Source organism: Hemitrygon akajei, chromosome 2, assembly GCF_048418815.1.
Source record: "Hemitrygon akajei chromosome 2, sHemAka1.3, whole genome shotgun sequence".
Lineage (NCBI taxonomy): Eukaryota > Metazoa > Chordata > Chondrichthyes > Myliobatiformes > Dasyatidae > Hemitrygon > Hemitrygon akajei.
Genome location: NC_133125.1, coordinates 79,099,606 through 79,127,142, shown reverse-complemented (window position 1 = coordinate 79,127,142; position 27,537 = coordinate 79,099,606). Strand labels below are relative to the sequence as shown.

Sequence of the window (27,537 nt, the reverse complement as noted above, 5' to 3'; positions counted from 1 at the left end):
ATCTACTTCCTGTCGCCCTGCTCTCTTTATTTCACTCTGTAGAGTAGACGATTACTGTTACACATTCCTAGGTTTGTTGCCTCTTCACTGTCCATTCTTGCTGCGATGCTGGGCAACCACTCTTCCAGATCTGCCTGGTCTACACTGTCATTCATTGGTACTATTCTTCGATTTCTATACTCACTGCCAGTCTTAAATGACTTACATAGACGCTGTGACCCCCACAATTAGGAGAAACAACTTCCCCACATCAGCAGGACTGACGAAGCAAGCCAATTCTAACGGATTAAGCTTAAATAATCGGGTTCGGGAAACAAATGGAAGAGACCCCATAAAAGGGGACATGAGGTGAATTTAGAGGAGCAGACTAAGGAGAATCCAAAGAGATTTTATAAGCATATTAAGAGAAAAAGGAAAAAAACAGCCGAGGGATTGGATGTGTTAAAACGTATGAAGGAAGGGAAGTAAATCTTAAGGGCTTGGGAAACTAGAGAAGAAATTTTGGAAGCCCTAGTTGAGATACATGCATCATTGTCAGTGATGGATGAAGTGCTGGTAGACTGGAGGGTAGCTAATCTTGCACCCTTATCTATGGGGGGGGGGGCTGTAAAAAATCTGGGAACTAGACCAGCAAGTCTGACATCTATGGTAGGTAAGTAACAAAGGGTATTCTGAAGGGTAAGATATACATGAATTTGAAAAGATGGATCGATTAAGGGAGATCACGTCTCACAAATTGGAATGAATTTTTTGAAGAAGGAATACAGTCATTAAGCTGGACAGAGTGCAGACAAAATTTACAAACATGTTGCTGGGACTTGAGGGACTGAGTTATACAAAGATCTTTAATAGCATGGGATTTTATTCAATGGAGCATCAGAGAATGAGGGTGATCTTATAGAGGTGGGCAAAAAAAAATGACAGTTCCTGAACCTGGTGGTGAGAGTCCTAAGGCTTTTCTACCTTCTACCTGATGGCACAGCAAGAACAGAGCATGACCTGAATGGTGGGCATCTTTGATGATGGATGTTGCTTTCCTATGTCAGTGTTTCATGTACTGTATGAATCCATCACTGTTTGTGGGATTTTCCATTCAAAGCATTGGTGTTTCCATACCAGACTGTGATGTAGCCAGTCAATACACTCTCTGATACACCTCTGTAGAAGTTCGTCAAAGGTTTAGATGTCATGCTAAATCTCCGCAAGTTCCTGAGGAAGCAGAGGTACTGCCATGCTTTTTTCATAATTGCACTTAAATGCTGGTTCCAGAACAGGTCACCTGAAATAGTAACACCCACGAATTTAAAGTTGCTAACTCTCTCCACTTCTGATCCTCCAATGAGGACCTCTGGTTTCCCTCTACTGAAGTCTATGATCAGTTCCTTGGTCTTGTTGACATTGTTGTAATGACATCACTCAGCCAGGTTTTCAATCACGTGCCTGTATCACCACCATTGAATTAGCCTACAACGGTTGTGTCATCAGCAAACTTGAATATGGCATTGGAGCTGTACTTAGCCACACAGTCATAGGTGTCGCACAAGTAAAGCAGCTAAGCACACAGCCCTATGGTGCACCTATGCTGATGGAGATCGTGGAGGAGATGCTGTTGCTAACCTGAACTAACTAGGGTCCCCGAGCAAGGAAATCCAAATCCAGCTGCACAAGGAGGCATTACGACCAACAACTTGAAGCTTATTAATTAGTTTTGAGCGGATGATGGCATTAAATGCTAAGCTGTGATCAATAAAGAGCATGCATCTTGGCTATCCAAATGTTCCAGAATTGAGTGACGAGCCAATGAGATGGCATCTGCTGTGAACCTGTTGCTCCAGAAGGCAAATTGGAGCAGATTGAAGTCACCTCTCAAAATACTTCATCACTGTGGATGTAAGTGCAACTGGGTGATAGTCATTGCGGCAGGTCACTACGCTCTTCTTGAGTACCAGTATATTTGAAGCCTGCTTGAAACAGGTGGGTACCACACAATGCCAAAGCGAGAGGTTGAAGATTGCAGTGAACACACAGATCGGTTGGTCAGTACAGATCTTTAACTTGTGACCAGGTGCCCTATTCAGTCTGACTGCTTTCCATAGATTCAGCTTGCATGTCAGCCTCAGAGACCGAGATCATAGGATTATTGGGAGATGAGGGGATTTGCGATGGTTCCTCCATGTTCTGATGGTCAGACCGAGCATAGAAGGCATTGATTCATCTGGAAGCAAAGCCCTTCTGCCTCCCATGTTCCCTGATTTAACCTTATAGGAAGTGATGGCATTCAAACTCTACCACAGCTGGCAAATATCCCTTATTGGTTCAAGTTTGGTTCTGAATTTGCACTTCACCTATGAGATGGCTTTCTGGAGATCATATCTGCACCCCTTGTAGCTTTCTTGATTTCCAGACTTGAATGCTTCTGATTTATCCAGAATCAGATAAATCCAGGTTTATCCAGGGCTTCTGATTGGTGAAAATTTTGAATAATTTAGTGGGGACACACTCATCTACAGCTGTCTTTATAAAGTCTGTTACAACCAAGGTGTGTTCATTCAGATTTCAACGTGAGTGCTTGAACATAGCACAGTTCACTGACTCAAATAAATCCCGTAATTGCCCCTCTGCCTCCCATGGCTACTCTTAGTTATCTTAATCTCTGGAGCCTTGCATTTTAGGCTCTGCCTGTAAGCAGGTAGAAGGACAGCTAAGTTATCCAGTTCACCAAAATGTGGTCCAGGCAAGGAATGGTAGGCATTCCCTATCTTAGTATAACAGTAGTCTAGTATATTGCTACAGGTTATATGCTAGAGATAATTGGGAAATATTTTCTTCAAATGGGCCTGATTGAACTATAATTTGAAATGCTTCTGGATGAACTATCTCTTGTTTGCAGACAACAATGTGCAGTGTCACAAGTGCTCAATTATAGTTGGCCGCTGGTGGTATATAAGCTGTGGTCAGGATCACAGATGAGTATTCCTGAGGCAAATAGAATGGCTGATATTTGAATGTTAGCTGTTCCAAGTCGGGGAAATTTAAGTTTGACAGAGCAACCATGTTGGAACACTAACAGGAGTTAACCATAAAATACATACCCCCTGCCCTTTACCTTACCCGAGTTCGGTGCATTCTGTGAATCATGAATCCTTCTGGTCTGATGTCTGTATCCAGCATAGCTAGAGATAATCACACTTCAATACAGCATACAATTGAGCAGACTTTCATCAGCCTCTGATCCAGCAGTCTTGACCTCAGATCCTAATTTTATTCTCCAGTGAAAGTACATTTGCCTACAAGATGTTGGGTAAAGTAGATAACATACCCCTGCATTTCAGTCTGGCTTGGATTCTCCCTCTCCTGACTCACTTTTCGCCATGGTGAGAAGCCTTAAAGACACTGTGCCTGACTGGCCCCGGTTCTTCAGTCAATGTGAGATCTGGAGATCATTCACCGATGACACCACGTTTGTTGGCAGTATCTCAGATGGTGACGAGGGGGCATAAGGAGTAAGATAGGTTGGCTGGCTGAGTTGTTTCTCTGCAACAGCCTTGCACTCAGTGTCAGTGAGTCCAAGGAATTGATTGTGGTTTTTCAAAACAGGGTATCAGGAGGACACATAGGAGTCCTCATTGAGGAGTGAGCAGTGCAAAGTTTGAGCAGCTTCAAGTTTCTGAGTGCCAACATCTCAGAGAATCTATCCTGGGCCAGCACATTGATGAAACCATGAAGAATGCATGGTCCTACTTCATTAGGAGTTTGAGGAGATTTCTTATCTCACCAAAGATTCTTGCAAATTCTACAGATATTCAGTGGAAAGTGATATTTGACTGGTTGAATCATGGTCTGATATTTAGGCTCCAATACAGAGGATTGAAAAAGGATGCAGAAAGTTATTGATTCAAGTTCAAAGTTCAAAGTAAATTTATTATCAAACTGCATCTATATCATCATATACAACACTATTTTCTTGTGGGCAATCACAGTACATATAAGAAACAAAATATAATCAATAACTGAACACACCCCAACAGTATAGTCAAAACCCAATGTGCAAAAAGAACAAACAACATGCACAAAATGCTGGTGGGACACTGTCGACTTTTCGGCTGAGACCCTTAGTCAGGACTAACAAAAAGAAAACAACCAACTGTGGAAATACAATAAGAACCGATCTGGCAAAGTTACAAAGAAAATTAAGAACTGCAATGACAAATTTCAGAAAATATTATGTACATTCATATTAGCACTAACTAGGATAGAAGGGTGAAGAGGAAAACAGACATTAATAATCTACACAACAGTCAGATAAAAGTCAGATATACTTTCATCTAAGAAAACAGGAATCAGCCCTCCACACAAGCATATCCAATTCTGATAAGAAGTACACACCACTAAACTTAAATGAGACCACAATGCAGAACAATGAAGACATATCACTAATGAAGAAAAAGTTAAGCAATGGAAGAGCATGACCCTCCATGGAAGACATCCCAATGATCTCAGCAGACTAGATGTCAACAAGAAAGCGTCACATGCAAGGCTCATGAGTTGGAAAACTCTTCCCAGAAACAGAAGGGTCCCTTGTGGCAATGTAGGACTAGGCGATTAACACAATAAAAGCAAAAATACAGAATAAAAAACCAAGAATTTCAAAATGATAAATGTAGAAAATGCCGAGAAAAACCAGAAACAACCCCACACATTACAGGATCCTCTAGTTTAAAATAATCTGATTACTTACACAGGTACAATGAAAGGATAAACATCATTCATCAAAATCTTGCTTTAAAATACAAACTCATAAATGAAATCACATTTTACTATAAATATAAGCTTGGTCCAGTTTTAGAGTTAGAATACAACAAAATATATCACAATCGATCCGTTATTACAGATAGGGCAATCCATAATAACTGGATACAATATTACAGGATAAACAAGCAAGACCAACTTACGTAATAGATCTAGCCATTCCAAACACATAACTTACAGAGATCACCAAGTGTGGAACAGCGGAAATAAGCTGAATTCAAAGATGAAATTGAAAGACGGGAACAGGATATACATTGTCCTGATAGTTATATCTACAACTGGTATCACCCCAAAAGCACTGCACAATCGCATTAAGTAATTAGCGCTGCCTAGTAATATCAATGTAAATTTTCAGAAAACCAAAATCAAGTCAAGTCAAGTCGTCACTTTTTATTGTCATTTCAACCATAATGGCTGGTACAGTACACAGTAAAAACGAGACAACGTTTTCAGGACCATGGTGCTAGATGAAACAATACAAAAACTACACAGAACTATGTAAAACAACACAAAAAAAAACTACACTAGATTACAGACCTACCCAGGACTGCATAAAGTGCACAAGACAGTGCAGGCCTTACAATAAATAATAAACAAGACAGTAGGCACAGTAGACAGCAGTAAGTGCTGTGATATCAAAATGCTAATCACCGTGAGAATAATCCGAAAGTTTCTAGCAACTGACAAATAAGCATGCCTGGCTATGTCTGTACCTCAGGTTTTATCAGCTTAAGCTTAAGCTGAGGGGGAAAATAATAATAAATAAATAAACAATAAATATCATTAAAATGAGATAAAGAAACTTGAAATTGAGTTGCTAGGTTGTGGGAACAGCTCAATGATGGATTGAGTGAAATAATTCCCTTTGGTTCAAGAGCCTGATGTTTGAGGGGAAGTAACTGTTCCTGAACTTGGTGGTGTGAGTCCTGAGGCTCTTGTACCTTCTTCCCGATGGCAGAAGCAGGAATAGAGTATGTCCTGGGTGGTGGGGATCTTTGATTATGAATGCTGCTTTCCTGTGGCAATGCTCCATGTAGATGTTCTCATTGGGGGAGGTGGGGCTTTATCCTGATGGACTGGACCATATCCTCTTCTTTTTGTAGGATTTGCCGCTCAAGTGCATTGGCGTTTCCATACCAGGCTGTGATGCAGCCAGTCAGTATACTCCTCACTACACATCTATAAAAGTTGGTTAAAGTTTTAGATGTAATTGTGAATCACCACAAACCTCTAAGCAGAAGTACAGTCATGCTTTCTTCACAATGGCACTTATATGCCTGACCCAGGACAGATCCTCCAAAATGAATACACTGAGGAATTTAAAGTTGCTGACCCTTTCCAGTTCTGATGAGGTCTAATCATGAACCGTGAAAAAAAAAGGTCCTGATGAAGGGTCACGGCCCGAAGCATTGACTGTGCTTCTTCCTATAGATGCTGCCTGACCTGCTGCGTTTCACCAGCAGTTTGTGTGTGTTGTCCGCTCATGAACTGCCGGTTTCCTCCTCCTGAAGTCGGTTATCATCTCCTTGGTGTTGCTGACATTGAGTGAGAGGTTGTGGCAGCCATTCGGGAATAACGCTCACACCACCAAGGACATCTTCAAGAAGGAGACATCCATCATTAAGGACTCTCGCCAATGGGATGTGCTTTCTTTATCTCACTACCATCAGGGAGCATGTACAGGAGTCTGGTGGCCTACACTCAGTGATTCAGAAACAGCTTCTTCCCACCACTGTCAGATTACTGAGCAGCCTATGACCCAATAAATACTATCTCTATTCCTTTCCTTTATGCTGTTTATTTATTTTTGTACTTATAGATTGTTCATGTCTTTACACTACTCCTGCAGCAAAGCAACAAATTTTCCATGATATGTCAGTGATGATAAACCTGATTCTGATTTTGATTCTGACTTACGAGGCATTTGGACAGGTAGATAAATGGGAAAGATTTAGACGGGTCAAACATGGGCAAATTGGATTAGCTTAAATCAGATTCCTGATCAGCATGGACATGCTGTCCTGAAGAGTCTATTTCTGTGCTATATGAATCTATATCTCAATGAGGAGCCAATCAGCTTGTAAAGGAATTGTGTAATAATCTGATAGAGAATGGAAGTTTAGCATTGTTATTGATTAAAAGTGTATGTAATATTGGTTGTGACAAATAATTATTGCATTAAGGCTTTAAGTTCCCTGCTAGTCTGCAACAATGTATATACTGAGGTAAACTGTGAAAAGTCCTCAAATAATTTATAAACTGCACTCAAATTGTATTAATTCCTTACATCTGTGCATCAAACTGCCCATTCTTCAATGGGCTCTGCCAGAAGTTAGGAACATTGTATAGAAAATGTTACACTCAAAGACACACAGGGAGGTTGGGAAGAGCAGGAATATTCTCTGCAGAAAGCAGGCACATCAGTGCTTAAGAGAGAAGTGGAGAAGGGTGAATGTTCTGGTGTGTGTCATTTATTTAACATGAGGAAATGATTAAGTAAAATTTTCCCTTGGAGGATTAAATGGTTCCCAAGAGGTCAGTGACAACCTAATTGTGGACTTCATGATCGAAGTATCGTGCCTCATTTTCCCATCATTTTTCTGATCACACTTAAGTTACAGATAGATGAGCCAAGTAATGTCACACCAGCTGCCTAAGTAAATAGAAATGTTACCAACTCGTAGAGTCAGAGTCCTTCCGCCCACCTCTTCCATACAATCAAATACCCATCCAGGCTGGTCCACTTTGCCCACATCCTTCTAAAACCTTCCTATCCATGCAGTTCTTTAACTATTTAACCTGCCAGTTTGTCCCACTCTCATCAGGGAGGAAGCTACATAGTATCCAGACCAGGACCATCAGACTCAAAAACAGTTACTTACCCCAAGCAGTAAGACTGGTCAATACCTCCACCCATTAACTCCACCACTACTTTATTAATTCCTGTCAGTCACCTTTTGTACTGACGCTTTATGGTCACATAATCAATCTATAGATATAAGCTTTCTTATGTATTTACCTATATATTTATTGTGACTTTAATATTATTGTGTTCTTTATCTTTTTTTAGTGCTGCATTGGATCCAGTGTAACAATTATTTTGTTCTCCTTTACACCTGTGTACAGGAAATGACATCAAACAATCTAGAATCTTGAATCCCAAGCACTTTGATAGTACATACCTATCACTGTAACTCTTCAAGTATCTATTACTTTCCCCTTTCATATTAAACCTTTGCTGCCTAGTTCTTGATTTCCTCAACTTGCATTCGGGTTAGGGTCAGGATTAGGCTGCTGATATTCACTGAACATACCTCTCATGGTGTTGTGGATAGCATGGCAGTACGTCAGTTAGCACTCTTACAGTGTTCGTGACCTGGGTTCAATTCCTCTGCAGTGTGTAAGGTGTCTTGATGTTCTCACTATGACCATGTGGGTTTCCTTTCCTCCCATGTCCATGTGGGTTTGTAGGTTAATTAACCACATGAGTGTACCGTAGATTCCGGACTACAGAGCGCACCTGATTAAAAGCCGCTGGCTCTAATTTTAGAAATAAAATCAATTTTTTACTTGTACAGGCCGCACCGGATTTTAGGCCGCACCGGATTTTCGGCCGCAGGTGTCCCACGTTGTAATATGAGATATTTACACAGAAAGATATTACACGTGAGGATTTTTTAACTTTTAATTAAATCCATATGGTAACAAACAAATATATATTGCAAATGCTTTTTTTCGAACCATGCCTGTAATACGGCTACTTTTAAATATACATACGTATCGGTAACACAAATTACGTTGCATATACTTTTTTACTGAACAGCACAAACAACATTCCAATATCTCCTAGCGACTGGTAAAAATATATATACTGCAGCCTACCAGGAAAAGTTATTGATCGCCTTTAACTTAAAAGCAGCGTTTTCGCTCGGGTCTGATGTGCTCGGGTCTAATGAGCTCGCGTAACGCGATCGGGTCTAATCGGGTCTAATGTGCTCGGGTCTGATGAGCTCGCGTAATGCCCCCACCTTCCCGTTTATCGCAAACCGGTATCCCACAAGACGCGGCGAAACCGGGTGTGACGTCATAGCATCCCGGGATGTAGTACAGAAAACAAATATAGTTAAAACACTTCTAACTTTAACTAACAAATGAATTACTAAGCGAAAATATTATAAACTAAGTAACTGCCATAAAGGCAGCACAATGCTTTTCTTCGAGTGTTTTCCATGTTGATGAGGGTGAGTACAAATGACTGATTTACAATAATTTAATTGTGAAAGTGCGCTTGATTTATCGTACAATTTCATTGGACCTCAATGAACTACTCATCAATTTTATTGGTCTACTGTTACGAGGCAAAATGTTTACGAGGCGGCATGAAAAAAAACCATGTATTAGCCGCTGGATTAAAGGCCGCAGAGTTCAAAGCTGTTCAAAATGTGGGGAAAAAGTAGCGGCTTATAATCCGGAATCTACGGTAATTGAGAGACATTGGCTTTTTGGACTGGAAAGTCCTGTTACCATGCTGTTCCCAAAAGATAAAAAAGAAGGTACTTCTATAAGATCATTACTCAGTCTCCTACACTCCAAAGAAAGGTGTCACAGTCTCATACAGTATTTATTTTTAATTTTATTAAGAGATCTAACCTTCAAGCTGTACAGCCAAACAAGCCCCTGATTTAACACTAGTCTCATTATGGGGCAATTTACAATGACTAATTAACCTATTAACCGGTATTTCTTTGGACTGTGGGAGGAAATTGGAGTATGCAGAGGAAACCCACATGCAAACGGTAAGGAACATACAAACTTGCTTCCAGAGAACGCCAGAATTGAACACTAAAATCTGATGCCCCAAGCTGTAATAGTGTCACACTAATTGCTACGCTATCACGGTGCTTCATAATGTCATACAACATGGAAATGGGGCCCATCCATCTAACTGGTCTGTATTGACCAAAATAACCACCTTAACTAGTCCCATTTGTCCACATCTCACCCACATTCTCTTAAAACTTTACTGTCCGTATCCCTGTCAAGTACTTTTTAAATGATGTTAATGTATCTGCTTCAACCACTTCCTGTGACAGCACATCTCATAGACTGGCCACCCTCTGGGTGAAAATAATGTCCTCAGATTCCTATTAAACAAAGTCTGTCTAGTCTCCCTCTCTAATTCAGTCTCTTGAGATCTGAAAACATCCTTGTAACTATTTGAATAACACGATCTGACTTGGAACTACTGAGCTGTTAAAAGTCCCAAAAATATGAGAGTGAAGTGTCTCACAATGTTTACTCACAGTTATGGCAGGTGGCTCCAGTGTAGTCGGTCCCTGTACAGTTACAGTAGAACATACTCCAGGACTGGGAACATACTCCTCCATGTTCACAGTAATTTGGTAAGCATCTGAAGCACAAGAGAAAGGAAGGAATATACTGAATAAATGTGTGAATACTGCAAAATCAGTTGCCAGCATCAAAAGCTGGCATGGTAGTGTAGTGGTTAGCACGAACGGCTCTATTACAGCTGAGAGTTTGGAGTTTAATTTTGATGTCATCTGTAAGGTGTCTATATATCCACCTAGTGGACTGCATGGGTTTCCTCCAGGTGCTCCAGTTTCCTCCCAAAGTCCAAAGGTATAGCAGTTAGTAGGTTAATTGGTCATTGTAAATTGACCTGTGTTTAGGCTAGGGTTAATTTGGGGAGTGCTCAAAGGGCCAGAGGGGCCTATTCTGCACTGCATCTCAGTAAATAAATAAATATTAAAACTGGGGAAGCACAGAAGTGACTGGCTTGTGAGAAGAGGACTAATGTTTGGGCTGGAGTAATTAACTGTTACATTGATCAGGTGCCAGGATAATGGTAACATCTACATTCCTCATCTCCTGAGATCAGTACAATTAGAGAAATAACCATAAGAAGATATGCCAATGTTGGAAAGGGGAAAAGGATGGTCACCATAGGGGGCTAATGAGCAAATGAGGGGAAGAGAAGGGTTAAGAGAGGAAACGGAATGGGGATGAAAAAGAGAGAAGTGGGAGGGGGAAGAAGTTAACTGACATTCAAGGAATCGATATTCATGCCACCAGGTTGGAGGCTATCCAAACGGAATATGAGGCGTTGATCTTCCAACCTGAAAATAGGTCTACAGTGGATGTGATCTCATTCATTGTTCACGTAGCCTTGGATCACCTGGACAATACTAATACTTAAATCCCACTGCTGTTCATTGACTACAGCTCTGCATTTAACTCAATTGTTTCTACAATTCTAATCACATGTGGGCCTCTGAACCTCCTTCTACAACTGCATCCTTGTCTTCCTCACTGGAAGACCAGTCTGTGCAGATCGGAAATAACATCTCTATCTCGCTGATAATCAACACTGGTGCACGTCAAGGATGCGTGCTTAGACCACTGCTCTTTTCTCTCTACACCCATGAATGTGGCTAGGCACAATTCAAATGCCATTTATAAATTTGCTGATGACACAACCATTGTTGGCAGAATTTCAGATGGTGATGAGGAAGCATACAGGAGTGAGATAGATCAGCTGGTTGAGAGGTGTTGCTGCAACAACCTTGCACTCAACGTCAGTAAGACCAAAGAATTGATTGTGGACTTCAGAAAGGGTAAGACAATGACACACACACCAGTCCTCATTGAAGGATCAGTAGTGGAAAGAGTGAGCAATTTCATTTCTGAGGATCTAACCTGGGCCCTGCATGCTGATACAGTTACAAAGAAGGCATGATAGCAGCTTTAATTCAGTAAGGGTTCAAAGAGATTTGATATGTCATCAAAGACACTTGCAAATTTCAACAGATGTACTGTGGGGAGGATTCTAAACTGACTGCATCACCGTTTGGTATGGGGAAGCCACTATACAGGATTGAAAGGAGGTGCAGGAAGTTGGGAACTCATTCAGTACTGTTATGGGCACTAGCATCTGCAGCATCAAGCAGCGATGCCTTAAAAAGGCAGCATCCATCATTAAGGACCCCCATTACCAAGGACATGCCATCTTCTCATTGCTACCAACAAGGAGGATGTACAGAAGCCAGAACGCACACACTCAACTATTCAGGGATAGCTTCTTTCTCACCACATCAGATTTCTGAATGGACACTGAACCCATGAATGTTACTCACTATTATTTTTCTTTTTGCATTATTTATTTGCTTTAACCTTTTAAATGTCTATATCCTCAGCAGTCTCTATTCTTCCCTCTCTCATCAGGCAAACAATACAAAAGCCTGAGAGCATGTATCGCCAGGCTCAAGGACAGCTTCTATCTCACTGCTATCAGACATTTGAATGGACCTCTTCTACAATAATATGGCTTCTTGGCCTCACATTCTGCTTTACAAACAATAATTTTACTGTATTTATGTACATGTGCCAATAATAAACCAATTTATTAGTTTTAACTGTTTTTTGCTGTAAAGGCTTGGAGAAATCTTAAAGTCCTCTGTCAGAGCGAGTGGTTAGCGCATCAGTTTACAGCACCTGCGATCATCGATTTCCACTGCTGCCTGTAAGGAGTTTATGCGATTTCCCCATAACTACATGGTTTTCCCCCAGGTGCTCTGGTTTATTTTCACATGACGAAGTCGTAGGGTTTATAATGAGTAAGTTGTGGGAGCCAGAAGCATGGTGACACTTGCCGAGCACAGTCCAATGACTGGATATTGGGAGAACTTCCAAGACTGTGGCATTTACTTTGTTAAAAATATTTTATTAATTAAGATAAATAAGCTGATAGAAAGAAAGTACAGGTCACAATTCAAATTTTAAAGAAAACAATTAAAATTTAAGTTACGTAAAATATCCTGAAATTTGGAGGGAGATGTTGCAGCTGAGTTGAAGTTCTTTTCAAAACACATCATTTGGGATCAGATTTGATTCAGCTCTCCTATTTGACTTGCATCTGTTTGAACATTCTTAAGCTGAACAGATATACTTTTCTTTAGCGCCATGCCCTCCATTTGTGCTGCTGCTTTGCACTCAGTGAGTTGGATAGCAAGTCAACCCCAGGGATAACAGGCACTGCTAAGGTCATGCAGATGATGAACCTTGTTCTCAGACAGTGGAAGTTTCAGGCAATTATTCTCCATGTTCATCAGGGCTAATGAGGTTGAACATAACATCTCATTGCTGCCTCACCTGAGACCAGCTCTCTCTGTACACATGAACTTGAGTTTTTCTAAGTCCATGCTGCATACACGCCTGCTAGTTCATTAGGTCCTAGAGATATAAATATTTTTACAATAAGACCATCAATCATAACCACCCCTCCCTCTCCACACTTCCCGTTGCACATCTTTCATCACTTTGACGTTTTAACTACATGCTGAAACTCTGAAATCTTTTTGTAAATTCTGTCTTTCTCAATTCTGACAAGAGATCTTCTACCTGAAAATTTAACTCGATTTCTCTTTTGACAGTCCTATCCACCTATCCTGCTAAATCAGAATTAGGTTTAATATCACTGGCATATGTTATGAAATTTGTTAACTTAACTGCATCAGTACATGATAAATAATTATGGAGAATAAAAACAAATTACAGTAAGTGTATATATATATATATGTGTGTGAGTGTGTGTGTGCGTGAGTGTGTGTGTGCGTGCATGTGTGCTTGCGTGCGTGTGTGCGCGCGTGCGTGTATGTGTGTGTGTGTGTGTGTCTATAGTTAACTATTTAAGTTAAATTAAAATAAGTAGTGCAAAAAAACAAATAAACAAATTAATGAGGTAGTGTTAAATCAACAAAACGCTGGAAGAACTCAGCAGGTCGGGCAGTGTCCGTTGAAATGAGCAGTCAACATTTCAGGCCGAGACCCTTTGTCAGGACTGAAGAAGGAGGGGGCGGGGGCCCCATAAAGAAGGTGGGGGTAGGGTGGAAAACCAATCAGAGGAAAGATCAAGGGGTGGGGGAAGGGAAGCAGGGAGGGGATAGGCAGGAGAGGTGAAGAAGGAATCTAAGGGGAAAGCACTATGGGTAGTAGAAGAAGGCAGAATCATGAGAGAGGTGATAGGCAGCTAGAAGAGGAGGCAGAGTGAAAGTGGGATGAGCGAAGGAAGGGGGAGGGAATTTGATGTTCATACCAAGGGGTTAGAGACTACCTAGACGGTATATGAGGTGTTGCTCCTCCAACCTGAGGTTGGCCTTATCATGGCAGTAGAGGAGGCCATATAGGGACATATCCGAATGGGAATGTGAAGCAAAGTTGAAGTGGGTGGCAACTGGGAGATCCTGTCTGTTGTGGCGGATGGAGCAGAGGTGCTCGACGAAGCGGTCCCCCAATCTGCGTTGGGTCTCGCTGATGTAAAGGAGGCTGCACCAGGAGCACTGGATGCAATAGATGACCCCAACAGACTCACAAGTGAAGTGTTGCCTCACCTGGAAGGACTGTTTGGGGCCCTGAATAGTGGTAAGAGAGAAGGTGTAGGGACAGGTGTAGCACTTATGCTTGCAGGGATAAGTGCCAGGTGGGAGATCTATGGGGAGGGACATGTGGACCAGACAGTCACGGAGGGAACGATCCCTGAGAAAAGCAGAGAGGGGTAGAGAGGAAACAATGTCCTTAGTGGTGGGGTCCTGTTGAAGATGGCAGAAGTTGCAGAGGAATATGCTGGATCCGGAGGCCGGTGGGGTGATAGGTGAGGACAAGGGGAACACGGTCCCTGTTGTGGTGACGGGAGGATGGGGTGAGGGCCGAAGTGCGGGAAATGGAGAAGATGCGGGTGAGGGCATCACTGATGACAGCAGAAGGGAAACCATGATTTTTAAAGAAAGGACATTTGAGATGTCCTGGAACGGAAAGCCTCATTCTGGGAGCAGATTCAGTGGAGACAGAGGAACTGGGAATAGGGAATAGAATTTTTGCATTTGGCAGGGTGGGAAGAGGTATAGTCGAGGTAGTTATGAGAGTCAGTGGGTTTATAGAAGACGTCAGTGGACAGTCTGTCTCCAGAGATGGAGACTGAGAGATCGAGAAAGGGGAGAGAAGTGTCCGAGATGCACCAAGTGAATTTGAGGGCTGGGTGAAAGTTAGAGGCAAAAGTTAGAGGGTGAAAGCCGGCTGAGGGAAGGATGAGGAATCAGAGGAATGGAGGGGGGATGAAGGGTGGAGGGAAGGTTGGGAGTCGCGGGGAGGATAGGGGGTAGTAGAGGAATAAGACGAGCAGTACGACCCAGTGGCAGTAATAACGGTCCCGTTCTGGAGAGGGTCAGGATCTCGGTCCGAGCTGGATCTAGAGCTGGGGGTGTTGGAGCCTGTGGCCTGCAGGGCACCAGAGCTGAGATCCGAGTCAGAAGCGAGTGAGTCCATGGCGCACCAGGGGCTGGTGCCCATGTCTGGGAGGCCGTGGTTCCAGTCGGGGTTAGTGTCAGAGGCGGATGGGTCTTCGGCCTGCCGAAAGCCTGAGAAGTCGAAGTCCGAGGGGTCGGGATCCGGGTGTCGTGGGCTGCAGGCGGGCGAGCTTGTGATCCTTCTTGGACATGAGGAAAGAGAAGAAACGGCAGTTGGAGGTGTGAATTCGGCAGAGAATGAAGTGTAGGAGAGGTCCATGACAGACGGTGGAGAGTGAGGCCCGCAGTGGTGGCGGAGAGAGAGACAAGGTAGTGTTCATGGGTTCAATGTTCATTTAGAAATTGGATGACAGAGAGGAAGCAGCTGTTTCTGAATGTTAGAATATAAACTACTGAACACAAAACAGTACAGGCCTTTCAGCCCAAAATGTTGTGCTTACCATTTTACTTACTCTGAGATCGATCTAACCCATTACTCCCACGTAATGAACCATTTTTATTTCATCCATCTACCTATCAAAGAGTCCCTTGGATGTCCATAATGTGTCAGTCGCTGCCATTAACCCCTGGCAGAGTGTTCCACACACCCAACGCTGTGTATAAAAATTTACCTCTGACATTCCCTCCATAGTTTCCTCCAACTACCTTTAAATCATGCCTTCTTATAATAGCCTTCACCACCTTAATAAAATGGCACAGGCTGTCCACTTGATCTATGCCTCTTATCATATACTGTACACCTCTATCAAGTCACCTTTCATCTTCCTTTGCTCAAAAGAGAAAAGCCCAGGCTCACTCAACCTTTCCTCATAAGACATTTTCTCTCATCCAGGCAGCTTCCTGGTAAATCTCTTCTAAGCCTTCTCTGAAGCTTCCAATTCCTTCTTATAATGAGGCGACTCATACTGAACATGTGGATTCTAACCACAGTTCTACAGATGTGCAACATTACCTCGTGACTCTTGAACTCAACCCCAAACTAATGAAGGCTTGCACAGGCCTTCAACTTGCATGTCATTTTTGAGGGGTTTATGGACCAGACCCAAGCTCCCTCTGTTCCTCAACACTACTGTGAATCCTGTGTACTTTTCCTTCAAATGTGACCTTCAGAAGTATATCACTTCACACTTCCCAGACTGAACTGTCTGTCACTTCTCAGCCCATGTCTGCAGCCTATCACTGACCCATTGTAACAGACAGATAGACAGACATACTTTATTGATCCCGAGGGAAATTGGGTTTCGTTACAGTCACACCAACCAAGAATAGTGTAGAAATATAACCTTTTACACCATTTCCAGCACAGCTTTATATTTTGAACAAAAGAGCAAAACAATACAAACGTGGTACAGCACACACTGAAATCCTGGAGCAACTCAACTGGTCAGGCAGCATCTGTGGAAATGAATAAACTGTCGATGTTTCAGGCTGAGACCCTTCATCCGTACTGGAAAGGAAAGGTGAAGATTTCAGAACATGTATGTGGGGGTAGGGGAAGGAGCACAAGCCCAAGCACAAGGTGATAGGTGAAGCTGTGAGTGAGGGAGGAGGGATGAAGTAAGAAACTGGAAGGTGATAGGTGTAAAAGGCAAAGGGCAGGAGAATTTGGAATCTGATAGGAGAGGAAAGTGGACCATGAGAGAAAGGGAAGGAGGAGCAGCACCAGGGAAAGTTGACAGACAGGTGAGGATTGGAGGTAAGGAGCCAAAGTGGGGGGGTGGGGGGGGGGGTGGGGGGGAGGGTTGGAAGTAAAAAAATCACTGGAAATTGGAGAAAATGATGTTTATGCAATGTAGCACACCTGCTGATAGAAATATCTGTTCAATGGTAAAGGTGACATAATCGGAAGCATGGCCAGCAAACAGAGTTGAATGTAAATTAAGTGGTGTCGCTTTAAACCAGAAGGACAGCAGTACCTTCAGGGAATAGAAACATCTCCACCATAGATATAATCCCATCTCAGAACTGTTCCTTCATCATCAGTGACTTAGAATCCCATTCAGCGCACCACATAAATATCTTCACCAGATTGTCATACCAAGTGATCTGCCATCCACAATCGTTATAAGATACACAAACATTTTAATTTATATAATTTCACTGATCATTGCTGACATGTTTATATAGCCAAAACCTCCTCCTTTTATAGTCATAACCTCCTTCTCAAACTTGATGGACAGAAAACACTAGTCACATTCCAAATATTCAGCTGCAGAATACAAGGATGTCCATTTATAACAGAGATGAGGAGGAATTTCTTTAGCAAGAGGGTATAGAATCTGTGGAATTCATTGCCTCAGATTGTTGTAGAAGCCAGATCATTGGGTATATTTAATGTGGGGGTTGACAGTTTCTTGATTAGTCAGGGAGAAGGCAGGGAAATGGGGTTGAAAGGGATAACAAATCAGTCATAATGTAATGGAGGAGCAGACTCAGTGGGTTGAACAGCCTAATTCTGCTCCTATGGTCTTATGGTTAAAAAATAACTAAAAATTATTTATGCAAAATAGCTTGAAATGTGTAGGGAGATGTTGGAGCTAAGTTGAAGATACTTTTAATTACACTATGGGATCAGTTTGAATTCAGTTCATCTGTGAATATGGATCAATTAATTCATTCTATAGCTAAACATAGTATGGCACAGTTTATTTTTTTCTTCCTGTCCTGCTCTCCAGCTTCAAAATACTGGGAACAAACAAGGTTCAGAAATAAACATTGCTAGAAATTCAGAAAAAGGCTGAAAGAAAAGGATAAGCAGACTCTTAATAAAATGTTTTTAACAAGAAAAATGAAAATAATCACAGCCTAGCAAGTTTTCACAATATCCAGAGTCATAAGACCATAAGATATAGGATTCGAATCAGGCCATGCAGCCCATCAAGTCTGCTCCACCATTTCATTGTGACTGATTTGTTATTCCTCTCAACCTGATTCTCCTGCCTTCTCCCTAATCTTTTGAAGCCATAAATAATCAAAAACTTATCAACTTTCGCTTTAAATATACCCAATGACTTGGTCTCCACAGCTGTCTGTGGCAATGAATTCTACAGATTCACTACCCATGACTGAAGAAATTCCACCTCATCTCTGTTCTAATTGGATGTCCCTCTGATCCTAGGCTCCCCACTAAAGGGCAACACTCTCCACACATCCTCTCTATCATATGCCAGAAGAGTCTCAGATTTGCTGGAGCATTTACAGGAAAATCAGTTTAAACTGGTAAATTGGTTTATTACATCGAAAATCAATGTTTTACTTTCCAGCCACTCCGGATCATTTCATCATATCAAGAGTGAAGATTGTCCTTTCATTTAAGCAAAATGGCTCTCCTAGCCAATAAAGTTGTAAAAACTGTCATCCTTTGAGCAGAAGCAGGAATATCTGTTTCTCTTTCCTCAAAGCCTCATTATATGTTAGATCTGGCTTTACTCCATGCACTATACCTGCAGCTCTCACATGACCTTTATCCTCCTCCACCTCACTATCTGCTCTAACACTCTGGTTCCCCTTCCCCTGCAAATCTAGTTTAAACCCCCTGGAGCAGCACTAGCAAACCTTCCCGCAAGGATGTTAGTCCCCCTCCAGTTCAGGTGCAACCCATCCCGTCGGAACATGTCCCACCTTTCCTGGAACAAGGCCCAATTGTCCAGAAACCTGAAGCCCTCCCTCCTGCACCAACTCCTTAGCCACATATTTAGATGCATTATCTTCCTATTTCTAGCCTCACTAGCACGTGGCACGAGTAGCAATCCTGAGATTGCAACCCTGGAGGTCCTGTCCTTCAGCTTTGCACCAAACTCCCTAAATTCTCTTTGCAGGACCCCCTCCTTCTTCCTATCCATGTCATTGGTCCCTACATGGACCACAACATCTGGCTGCTCACCCTCCCTCTTGAGAATACTGAGAACTCAATCCAAGATATCGCGGACCCTGGCACCAGGGAGGCAACAGACCATCTGGGATCCTCGATCTCTTCCAAAGAACCTCTTATCTGTCCCTCTAACTATCGAATCCCCTATCGCTACTGCTCTCCTCTTTTCCCTCCTTCCCTTCTGAGCTGATATCTTCCACCTGATAGGAAGGAGGAGAAGAGAGCATGTGCTGCATGAGAGGGTCTTTAGTTACATTCACTGCTTTATAGAAGCAGTGAGAGGTATGGACAGATTCCATGAAGGAGAAGCTGGTTTTTGTGATGTACTGAGTTGTGTCCACAACTCAAAAGCTCAAAGTAATGGACACAGCCCAGTCTATCATGGGTAAATCCCTGCCTATCATTGAGCGTATCTACAGGGAGCACTGTCAGAGGAATGCAGCTTCATCGTCAGAGACCTCCACCATCCAGGCCACGCTCTCTTCCTAGTACTGCCAGAAGGGAAGAAGCAGAGGAGCCTCAGGACCCACACCACCAAGTTCAGGAACATCATTACCCCTCAACCATCAGGCTCTTTAATCAGAAATGATAACTTCACTCACTCAATCATTGAACTGTTCCAACACCTATTGGCTCACTTTCAAGGACCCTTCATCTCATGTTCTCGATATTTATTGCTTACTTATTATTTAATTTTTTTACTGTTGTTTTCTTTGTATTTATGTGAATACCTGCAAGTAAAAGAATCTTGGGGTTGTATGCTATATATGTTGACATATATGTATTTGATAATAAATGTACTTTGAACTCTCCTGCAATTTCTTCAGTCTCAGGGAGAGCAATTGCCAAAATAAGCTGTGAGGCATCCCAGTAAGAGGCATTCTATAGTGCATCAATAAAAATTGGTGAGGACAAAAACTGGTCGGCAAGGACATTCTATATTTGTTTAGTGTCCTGAGGAGATAGAGTTGTCTGTGAGCTTTGTGCATTGCTGAGATGCCCTCCTCAACAGCTGTGAAGGTGTAGTCATCTGGAAAGACTTTCTTAAATGTACTTCAGGATGGGCTGTAACAATGTATGGGTTAGTGGGCATGTTATGCTGGAACAAAAAGCTACTTGACACCTGTCGACTGCCCCCAGCACATCCTCACATTTCACTGTATGTTTTGAAGTTTGGATCTACATATGACAAATGAATCTATTCTTTAATCATCTCCTTAAATGGAGGAGATTGCTGTTGCTGTGACCTTATCCACATTCCATATTTGAGAGGTTTATTTTACTGCTTTGTCTAATCCCGGTTCTCCCCTCACCATTTTGTGTCTTTCAACTGTCTCTCCTAGTGGAATACTGCCAGTCCATCACAGCAAAAGCCCTCCCCACCAGTTAGCACATCAACAAGGAGTGCTGCCCCTTGCTAATGGATGCTGCATCCATTAGCAAGGACCCCACCACCCCTGTCATGCGCTGATCTTGCTGCTGTCCTTAAGAAGAAGGAGCAGTTACTTCTTTTCAACCATCAGGCTCCTGAACCAACATTATAACCTCACTCACCTCAACACTCAACTGATTCCACAACCTAGGGACTCTACAGCTCACATTTTCAGTATTTATCTGTCTGTTTGTTTATTTATTGGGTTTCTTTGTATTTGCACAATTTGTCTTCTTTTACACAGTGGTTGTCAGTCAGTCTTTGTCCGTAGCTTTTTCATTGATTCTATTGTATTTCTTTGTTCTACTGTGAAAGCCTGTAAGGAAATGAATCTCAGGGTAGTATATGTACTTTGATAATAAACTTACTTTCAACTTTGAACTACTTTTCTAAATGAGTTTCCTGCCTCTCTACTTAATATGCAGGAAATAACTGCCCTGCCAATAGTGCACCATTGGAGCCTGAATTGCACAGGCCGAATTGTGAAAGTTTAAGTTTAATTGTCATTTAACCATACACATGAATACAGCCAAACAAATCAGTGTTCCTCTGGGGACAATTAGTAAAACACAGTACAAACAGTCAGGCATGGCACACAGCACATACTCTGTAGCACATAATTTTACAATAGCAGAACTATATGCAGTCATAAAAACATATAGAGCCCAAGTCCCTGAGTGTCATGGCCTGTGGATTGACAGTGCAGTAGCCCTCATCACGCACTAGTACAACTGCGTATGAATGCAATCCAACTCATCTTCGACCAAGCAAATACTGGAGGATAGCACAGATGGGAGGGACCAGCCCCCAACCCAGTACGGACCCCAGTGTTCTCCACACCGGCTCACCAATGAACCAGTGAACCGGACTTGCAACATTTTTATTTTTATTTAGAAATACAGCATGGAGTAGGACGTTCTGGCCCTTTGAGCCGCACTATCCAGCAGGACACAATTGAACCCTAGCCTAATCATGCGACAATTTACAATGATCAATTAACCAACTAACCTATACATCTTTCGACAGTGGAAGGAAGCTGGAGCATCTGGAGAAAACACACACTTTCCATGGGGAGGACGTACAAACTTCTTACAGGGGACACTGGGAATGAATTCTGAACTCCAACACCTAAACTGTAGTAGCGTTACTCTAACCACTGTGCTACTGTGACACACCCAACCATTACCCATGGCCAACAAGGTCTTGTGAGCACAAAACGCTCCCCAGACAATAATTTGCACTGTTTGTTGGACCATGTATCGCCTCCTTTGGTGGCTGTAGCTGCTGGTGTGAATCAATTTCTGTGCCTGACAATAGCAGCAAGAAGAGTAAATGTATGCACAGCAAGATCCCACAAATAGTTTTATAATATTGAACAGATAATTTACCAAATAGTGAATTCAATTATTGCTCCAAACTTGGAATATCCTGTTCAGATCAGTTTGCTACATAATAGGAAGGATGTGGAAGCTTTTTAGAGCAAGCAGAGCAGATTTACTATGATGCTGTCTGGACTAGAGGGCATGTCTTATGAAGAAAGGTTGAGTAAGCTAGGATTTATCTCTTTGGAGCAAAGGAAGATGAGAGGGACTTCACAGAGCTGTACAAGATGATAAAAGGCGAGAACAAGAGAATAATGAGAGACTTCTTTCCAAGGGTGGAAATGGCAAATACGAGGGGGCATAATTTTAAGGTGGTTGGAGGAAAGCATAGGGGGATGTCAGAGATAAACTTTTTATATAATAAGTGTTGGATCTGTGGAACACACTGCTAGGGGTGGTGGTAGAGTTAGATATATTAGGGACATTTAAGAAACTCAGCATGTGAATGATAGAAAAAGGAAGGGCTATGTAGGAAGGAGAGTTAGATTGATCTTAGAATAGATTATAAAGTTGGCACAATACTGTTCGGTTAAAGGGCCTGTACTGTGCTGAAATGTACTATAATCAATATGTATTGAAGCTCCTGATTAACTACACTTCTGAATGTCCTTCACTGAAAAAGCAGAATCTTTACATCCATCTGGGACAACAGACTGTACCTCATTTCAGTGTCTTATCTGAATCACACCTGATCATCAGTTATCACACTTTAAATTCTCTGGGTCTGACAGCGTGACCTTTCCAGTGACGGGTTATCTTGGATTGTGTACTTGAGCCCTGGATAGGATGATGAAGTTAAAGCCCTGTGAAAACAATATATGTAGCTTCTCTATCTATTTCAGGCAATTCTATGTTCTTTTAAAATAAGTATCAAAAATGTATTATTTTTTCCCCTTAACATCAAATGTGCATACAGAAAGTGTAATATATTCAGCCAACCAGTAGATGGTGGATTTTTGGGGCATGATTCCACATAAAATGGTGAATGACGAAATACTTTTACAATGTGATTACTAGCCTACAGCCTTTATAATAGCACAATAGCTGAATAAAGGAATGTGTGACCCTCCTTCAATATATTTAAGGTGTTTATTAATTAACTTCTTACAACCTTCATTGAAAATTTCATTTGGACAGTAATTCTCTTTTCTTTGAGATTTCCCTGGGCTTTATGACTCCATTTCACAAAATATTTCTCATCATAAGCAAAGGCACAGCCATCTGCTATGGTCACTTCCTACTTGCTGACTATATTAATTCTCCCATTTTTTGAAAGGTAAATGGGGCAGCTCTCAATCTTTGCTTGGTCCATCCCCTTTAACCTATCAGTCCACATCATCCGGGACATGCCCTTTTACCAATGCCACCATCAGGGAGGAGGTATAGGAGCCTACACACCCACACTCAATGGTCCATGAATCCACAAACACTACCTTACTAATTTTCTTCTGCATTATTTATTTAATTTCTTATTTTTGGTACTTATTTTTATGCTCTGCACTGTACTACTGCCAGAAAACAAACTTCACAACATACACTATTAGTTACAGGAGGTACCTAATAAATAGCCCAACTACTGTATGTCCATGGTCTTCTGTGACTGTAGCCCATCCTCAAGGTTTGACATACTGTGCATTCAGAGGTGCTCTGCTGCAATACCACTACTGTAACATGTGATTATTTGAGCTACTGTCACCTCTATCAAATCTTCTCTCAATCTTACAAGGAATGAAGTCCAAACCTATTCAATCTTTCCTTATAACTCATATCCCTCAGACCCAGCAACATCTTTGTAAATTTTCTCTGTACTTTTTCAACCATATTTACATCTTTCCTACACACAATACTCCAAATTAGGCCTCACCATTATCTCATACAGGAACATAACATCCCATCTCCTATACTGAATACTTTGATTTATGAAGGCCAATGTGCCAAAGGCTTTTCTTAAGACCCTATCTACCTGCTATGCCACTTTAAGTGAATTATGTCCTATATTCCCAGATCCCTTTGTTCTACCACACTCTTCAGTGCCCTACCATTTACTGTGTAAGAACTAACCTGGTTGGTTCTACCATAATGCAATACCTTGCACTTGCCTGCATTAAATTCCATCTGCCATTTTCCAACTGGACCAGATCCCTCTGCAAGCCATGATAGTGTTTCTTGCTGTCCGTACATCCCTATCTTGGTGTCATCTGCAACCTTGCTGATCCACTTAACTGTATTATCATCCAGATCATTGATATAGATGACAAACAAGAACAGACCCAGCACTGATCCCTCCACTTGTCACAGGCCTCCAGTCAGCAAGGCAACCATCTACCACCACTCTCTCACTTCTCCCTCAAAACCAATGACTAATCCAATTTACTACTCATCTTGAATGTCAATAGCGACTGAACCTTTTTGACCAACCTCACATATGGGACCTTGTCAAATGCCTTGCTAAAGTCCATGTAGACAACCTCCACTGACTTGCCTTCATTCACTTTCCTGGTAAATTCCTCAAAAAGCTATAAGATTGGTTAGACGTGACCTATCACACATGAAGCAATGCTGACTATCCTTAATCAGTCCATGTCTATCCAAATATGTATATATCCAGTGCCTCAGAATAACTTTCAATATCTTTCCCACTACTGATGTCAGACTCACCAGTCTCTAATTTCCTGGTTTCCGTTTAGAGCCTTTCTTAAACAGCAGAACAATATTGGCTAACCTCCAATCCTCAGGTACCTCTCTTGTCACTAAGTATGTTTTAAGTATTTCCACTAGGGCCCCGGTAATTCCTGTACGGTCTAAGGGAACACCTTGTCAAGCTCTGGAGATTTATCCACCATGATCTGCCTCAGGATAGCAAACACCTCCTCTGTACAGTAGGCATGAAGTTGATGCCACTTTGCCTCACTTCTATAGCGTTCGTAGATGTCTCCTAAGTGATTACAGATGCAAAAAAAATGTATTTAAGATCTCCCACATTTGCTTTGGCTCCACACAGGGATTACCATTCTGATCTTTCTGAGGACCAATTTCATCCCTTGCAATCCTTTTGCTCTTAACATTTGTGTAGAATTCCTTACGTTTCCCCTTCACCTTGTCTGCTGGAGCAACCTCATGCCTTCTTTCAGCACTCCTGATTTCTTTCTTAAGTGTTCTATCCCATTTCTTGTACTCCATAAGCACCTCATTTGTTCCTACTTGCCCATACCTGCTATGCACCTCATTTTTCCCCTTAACTAGAGCCTCAGTATCTCTTGAAAACCAAGGTTCCCTAAATGTGTTATCTTTACCTTTTATTTAGACAGGCACATACAAGATTTTTACTTTTGAAGGCTTCCCACTTACTAATCTTTGCCAGACAACAGCCTGTTCCAATCTATGGTTGCCAGATCCTTTCTGATACCATCCAATTTAGAATCCCAACATGTGGACCAGACCGATCTTTTTGCATATTTACTTTGAAACTGATGACATTTTGATTCTGATTCTACTGTTCCCACCCAATCCAATGCCTCACCCATGACCATTGTTTTACATCTCCACATTGTTCCCAAACCTCCTGTCAACTACCAGCAGTGCAGTTGCCTCAACAAATTGCTGTCATTAAGTGCGAGGCTCACCCTACTCCCTCAAACCCCGTAACTAAAGAAAATGCTGCTGCTGATGCAACTGCTAGAAAAAACCATGAGTGCAGGAAAAGTTATGCTAGTACATATGCAGGTACAATGTACCCCTGTAACCATACCCCAAACCTGTGAGATTTAATATCTGCCCAAGATGGGACCCTGGAAAAGGAGAAGGGAGTATGGAAGGAAAAACAGTGTTTTAGGGAGGGGATGTGGAGACATCCAGATTATCACCCTGTGTGTCCCAGAAATCTCCTACAAGACCTGGTTCGACTAGTACCTGGGAAAGGACATGTAGGAAAGGGGGCATTATACATCAAAGGCAACAATGGTTTGCACCAGGTTAATAGTAAATGCGGGACAGGTTGTGCGAAGCTGCGAGATTTGCCAGAGAAACAGTAGGGGTAAGTCACCTGCTAAATTTGTCCATTTGCCACCTACAGAGACACCATTTGCCAAATTACAGATAGACTTTGTGCACATGCCTGGGATTATAAATACCTATTAGTAAAAGTGGACACATTTTCCAAATGGGTGGAGGTGTTTCCCACTAGAAAAGATGATACACAAACTGTGGTTAAGATATTAATGAAGGAAATTATTCTCAGATATGGGGTTCTTGGGAATATCACGTTCCTCAGAACTGGTAGAAAGAATGAATAGAGTATTGAAAGATACATTGGCTTAGATATGTCAGGAAACTGGATTGAAATGGTAGAGACTCTTCCCATAGCATTATACACTCTAAGAAATCAGGTGAGCTGGATAACTAAACTGACTCCCTTTGAGGTGCTAATGGAAAGGCCGATACTGGTGGTGTCTCAGCCCCCTTTGACTAGTGCACAAATGTCCTTGGTCTGGACCGATGAGAAAACCACAGAAATTGTTAAAGCCCTAGGCAAAGCAACAGGAACAAATCAAGGACAGGTAGCTGCTGCATTACCTCAGCCGGGGGAGAAAAACACCAATCCCTTTAAACATGGAGACCATGTACATATAAAGACGCTTGAGAAAGAATCCCTTTCTCCTCGGTGGAAGGGGTCCAATCAGGTGACCCTGGTGACAAGGACTGCTGTGAAAGTCCAGGGGAAGTCTGTTTGGATACATGGAAACAAATACAAATGATCTTCTCCGGAAGAAGGGAAGACGGAAAAATGAATGATAAAGAAATTATTTTTGTTGTGTGGACTACTGGGGTTTATTATGCTGGGGGAGCCTATAACACTCACTTGGGCTTAGCTCATGAAAATGCCACATGGACTAATGTAGTTGTTGGATGTGTATGGGGGTCCCCGTGCATGGAGCAGGAGATGCATCCTTATGGTCTGTTCCCTTCAATAAGAAGGAGCAAGAATGTTTCAATAAAATAACCAGCAGTTTTAAACGCTATTACTGGCCAGACAAAGGGAAGGAATGACACAATATGTAGAAAAGTCCATAAGTGGCTGTACTTGATCTGGTATTGGGAAATGAACCTGGTCAGGTGTCAGGTCTTTCAGTGGGAGAGCATTTTGGAGATAGTGATTACAATTCTATCTCCTTTACCATACCATTGGAGAGGGATAGGAACAGACAAGTTAGGGAAAAGTCTGATTGGAGTAAGGGAATATATGAGGCTATCAGGCAGGAACTTGGAAGCATAAATTGGAAACAGATGTTCTCAGGGAAATGTACGGAAGAAATGTGGCAAATGTTCAGGAGATATTTACGTGGGGTTCTACATAGGTACGTTCCAATGAGACAGGGAAAGGATGGTAGGGTACAGGAACCGTGGTGTACAAAGGCTGTTGTAAATCTCGTCAAGAAGAAAAGAAGAGCTTGTGGCGACCCACTTTCCAGCGCACTCGAACCGGCTCACAAAGTGGCACGCGCCGGCATCGAGGCCAGTTCCAAAGAGGGCGCCAAGCCTGCTTCACCAACAAGGAGAAAAGCCCGCGTGCGGGACGGGACTGTATTCCAGTATTCCCGCCCAGGGAGGGTGGGATCAGGGAGGCTTTAAAGCTAGGCCGCGAAGTTTGAATAATTCTCTTTTGCAACTGCAGCTCACCGACTCCGTGTCGTTTATTGCAGCGCTGTGTGTAGCACACCACTACAA

At 42.2% G+C, this 27,537-nt stretch overlaps 1 protein-coding gene across 2 annotated transcripts in view; it reads right to left on the bottom strand.

The window, feature by feature from the left end:
* The window catches only part of LOC140714284 (contactin-associated protein-like 5), a 1,700,882-nt gene that overhangs the window by 800,240 nt on the left and 873,105 nt on the right, over positions 1 to 27,537 (bottom strand). For both annotated transcript variants that reach the window (XM_073025370.1, XM_073025379.1), the window contains exon 11: positions 10,113 to 10,219. In XM_073025370.1, coding sequence (XP_072881471.1) covers positions 10,113 to 10,219 — 107 coding nt within the window. The remainder of the gene's footprint in view (positions 1 to 10,112; positions 10,220 to 27,537) is intronic.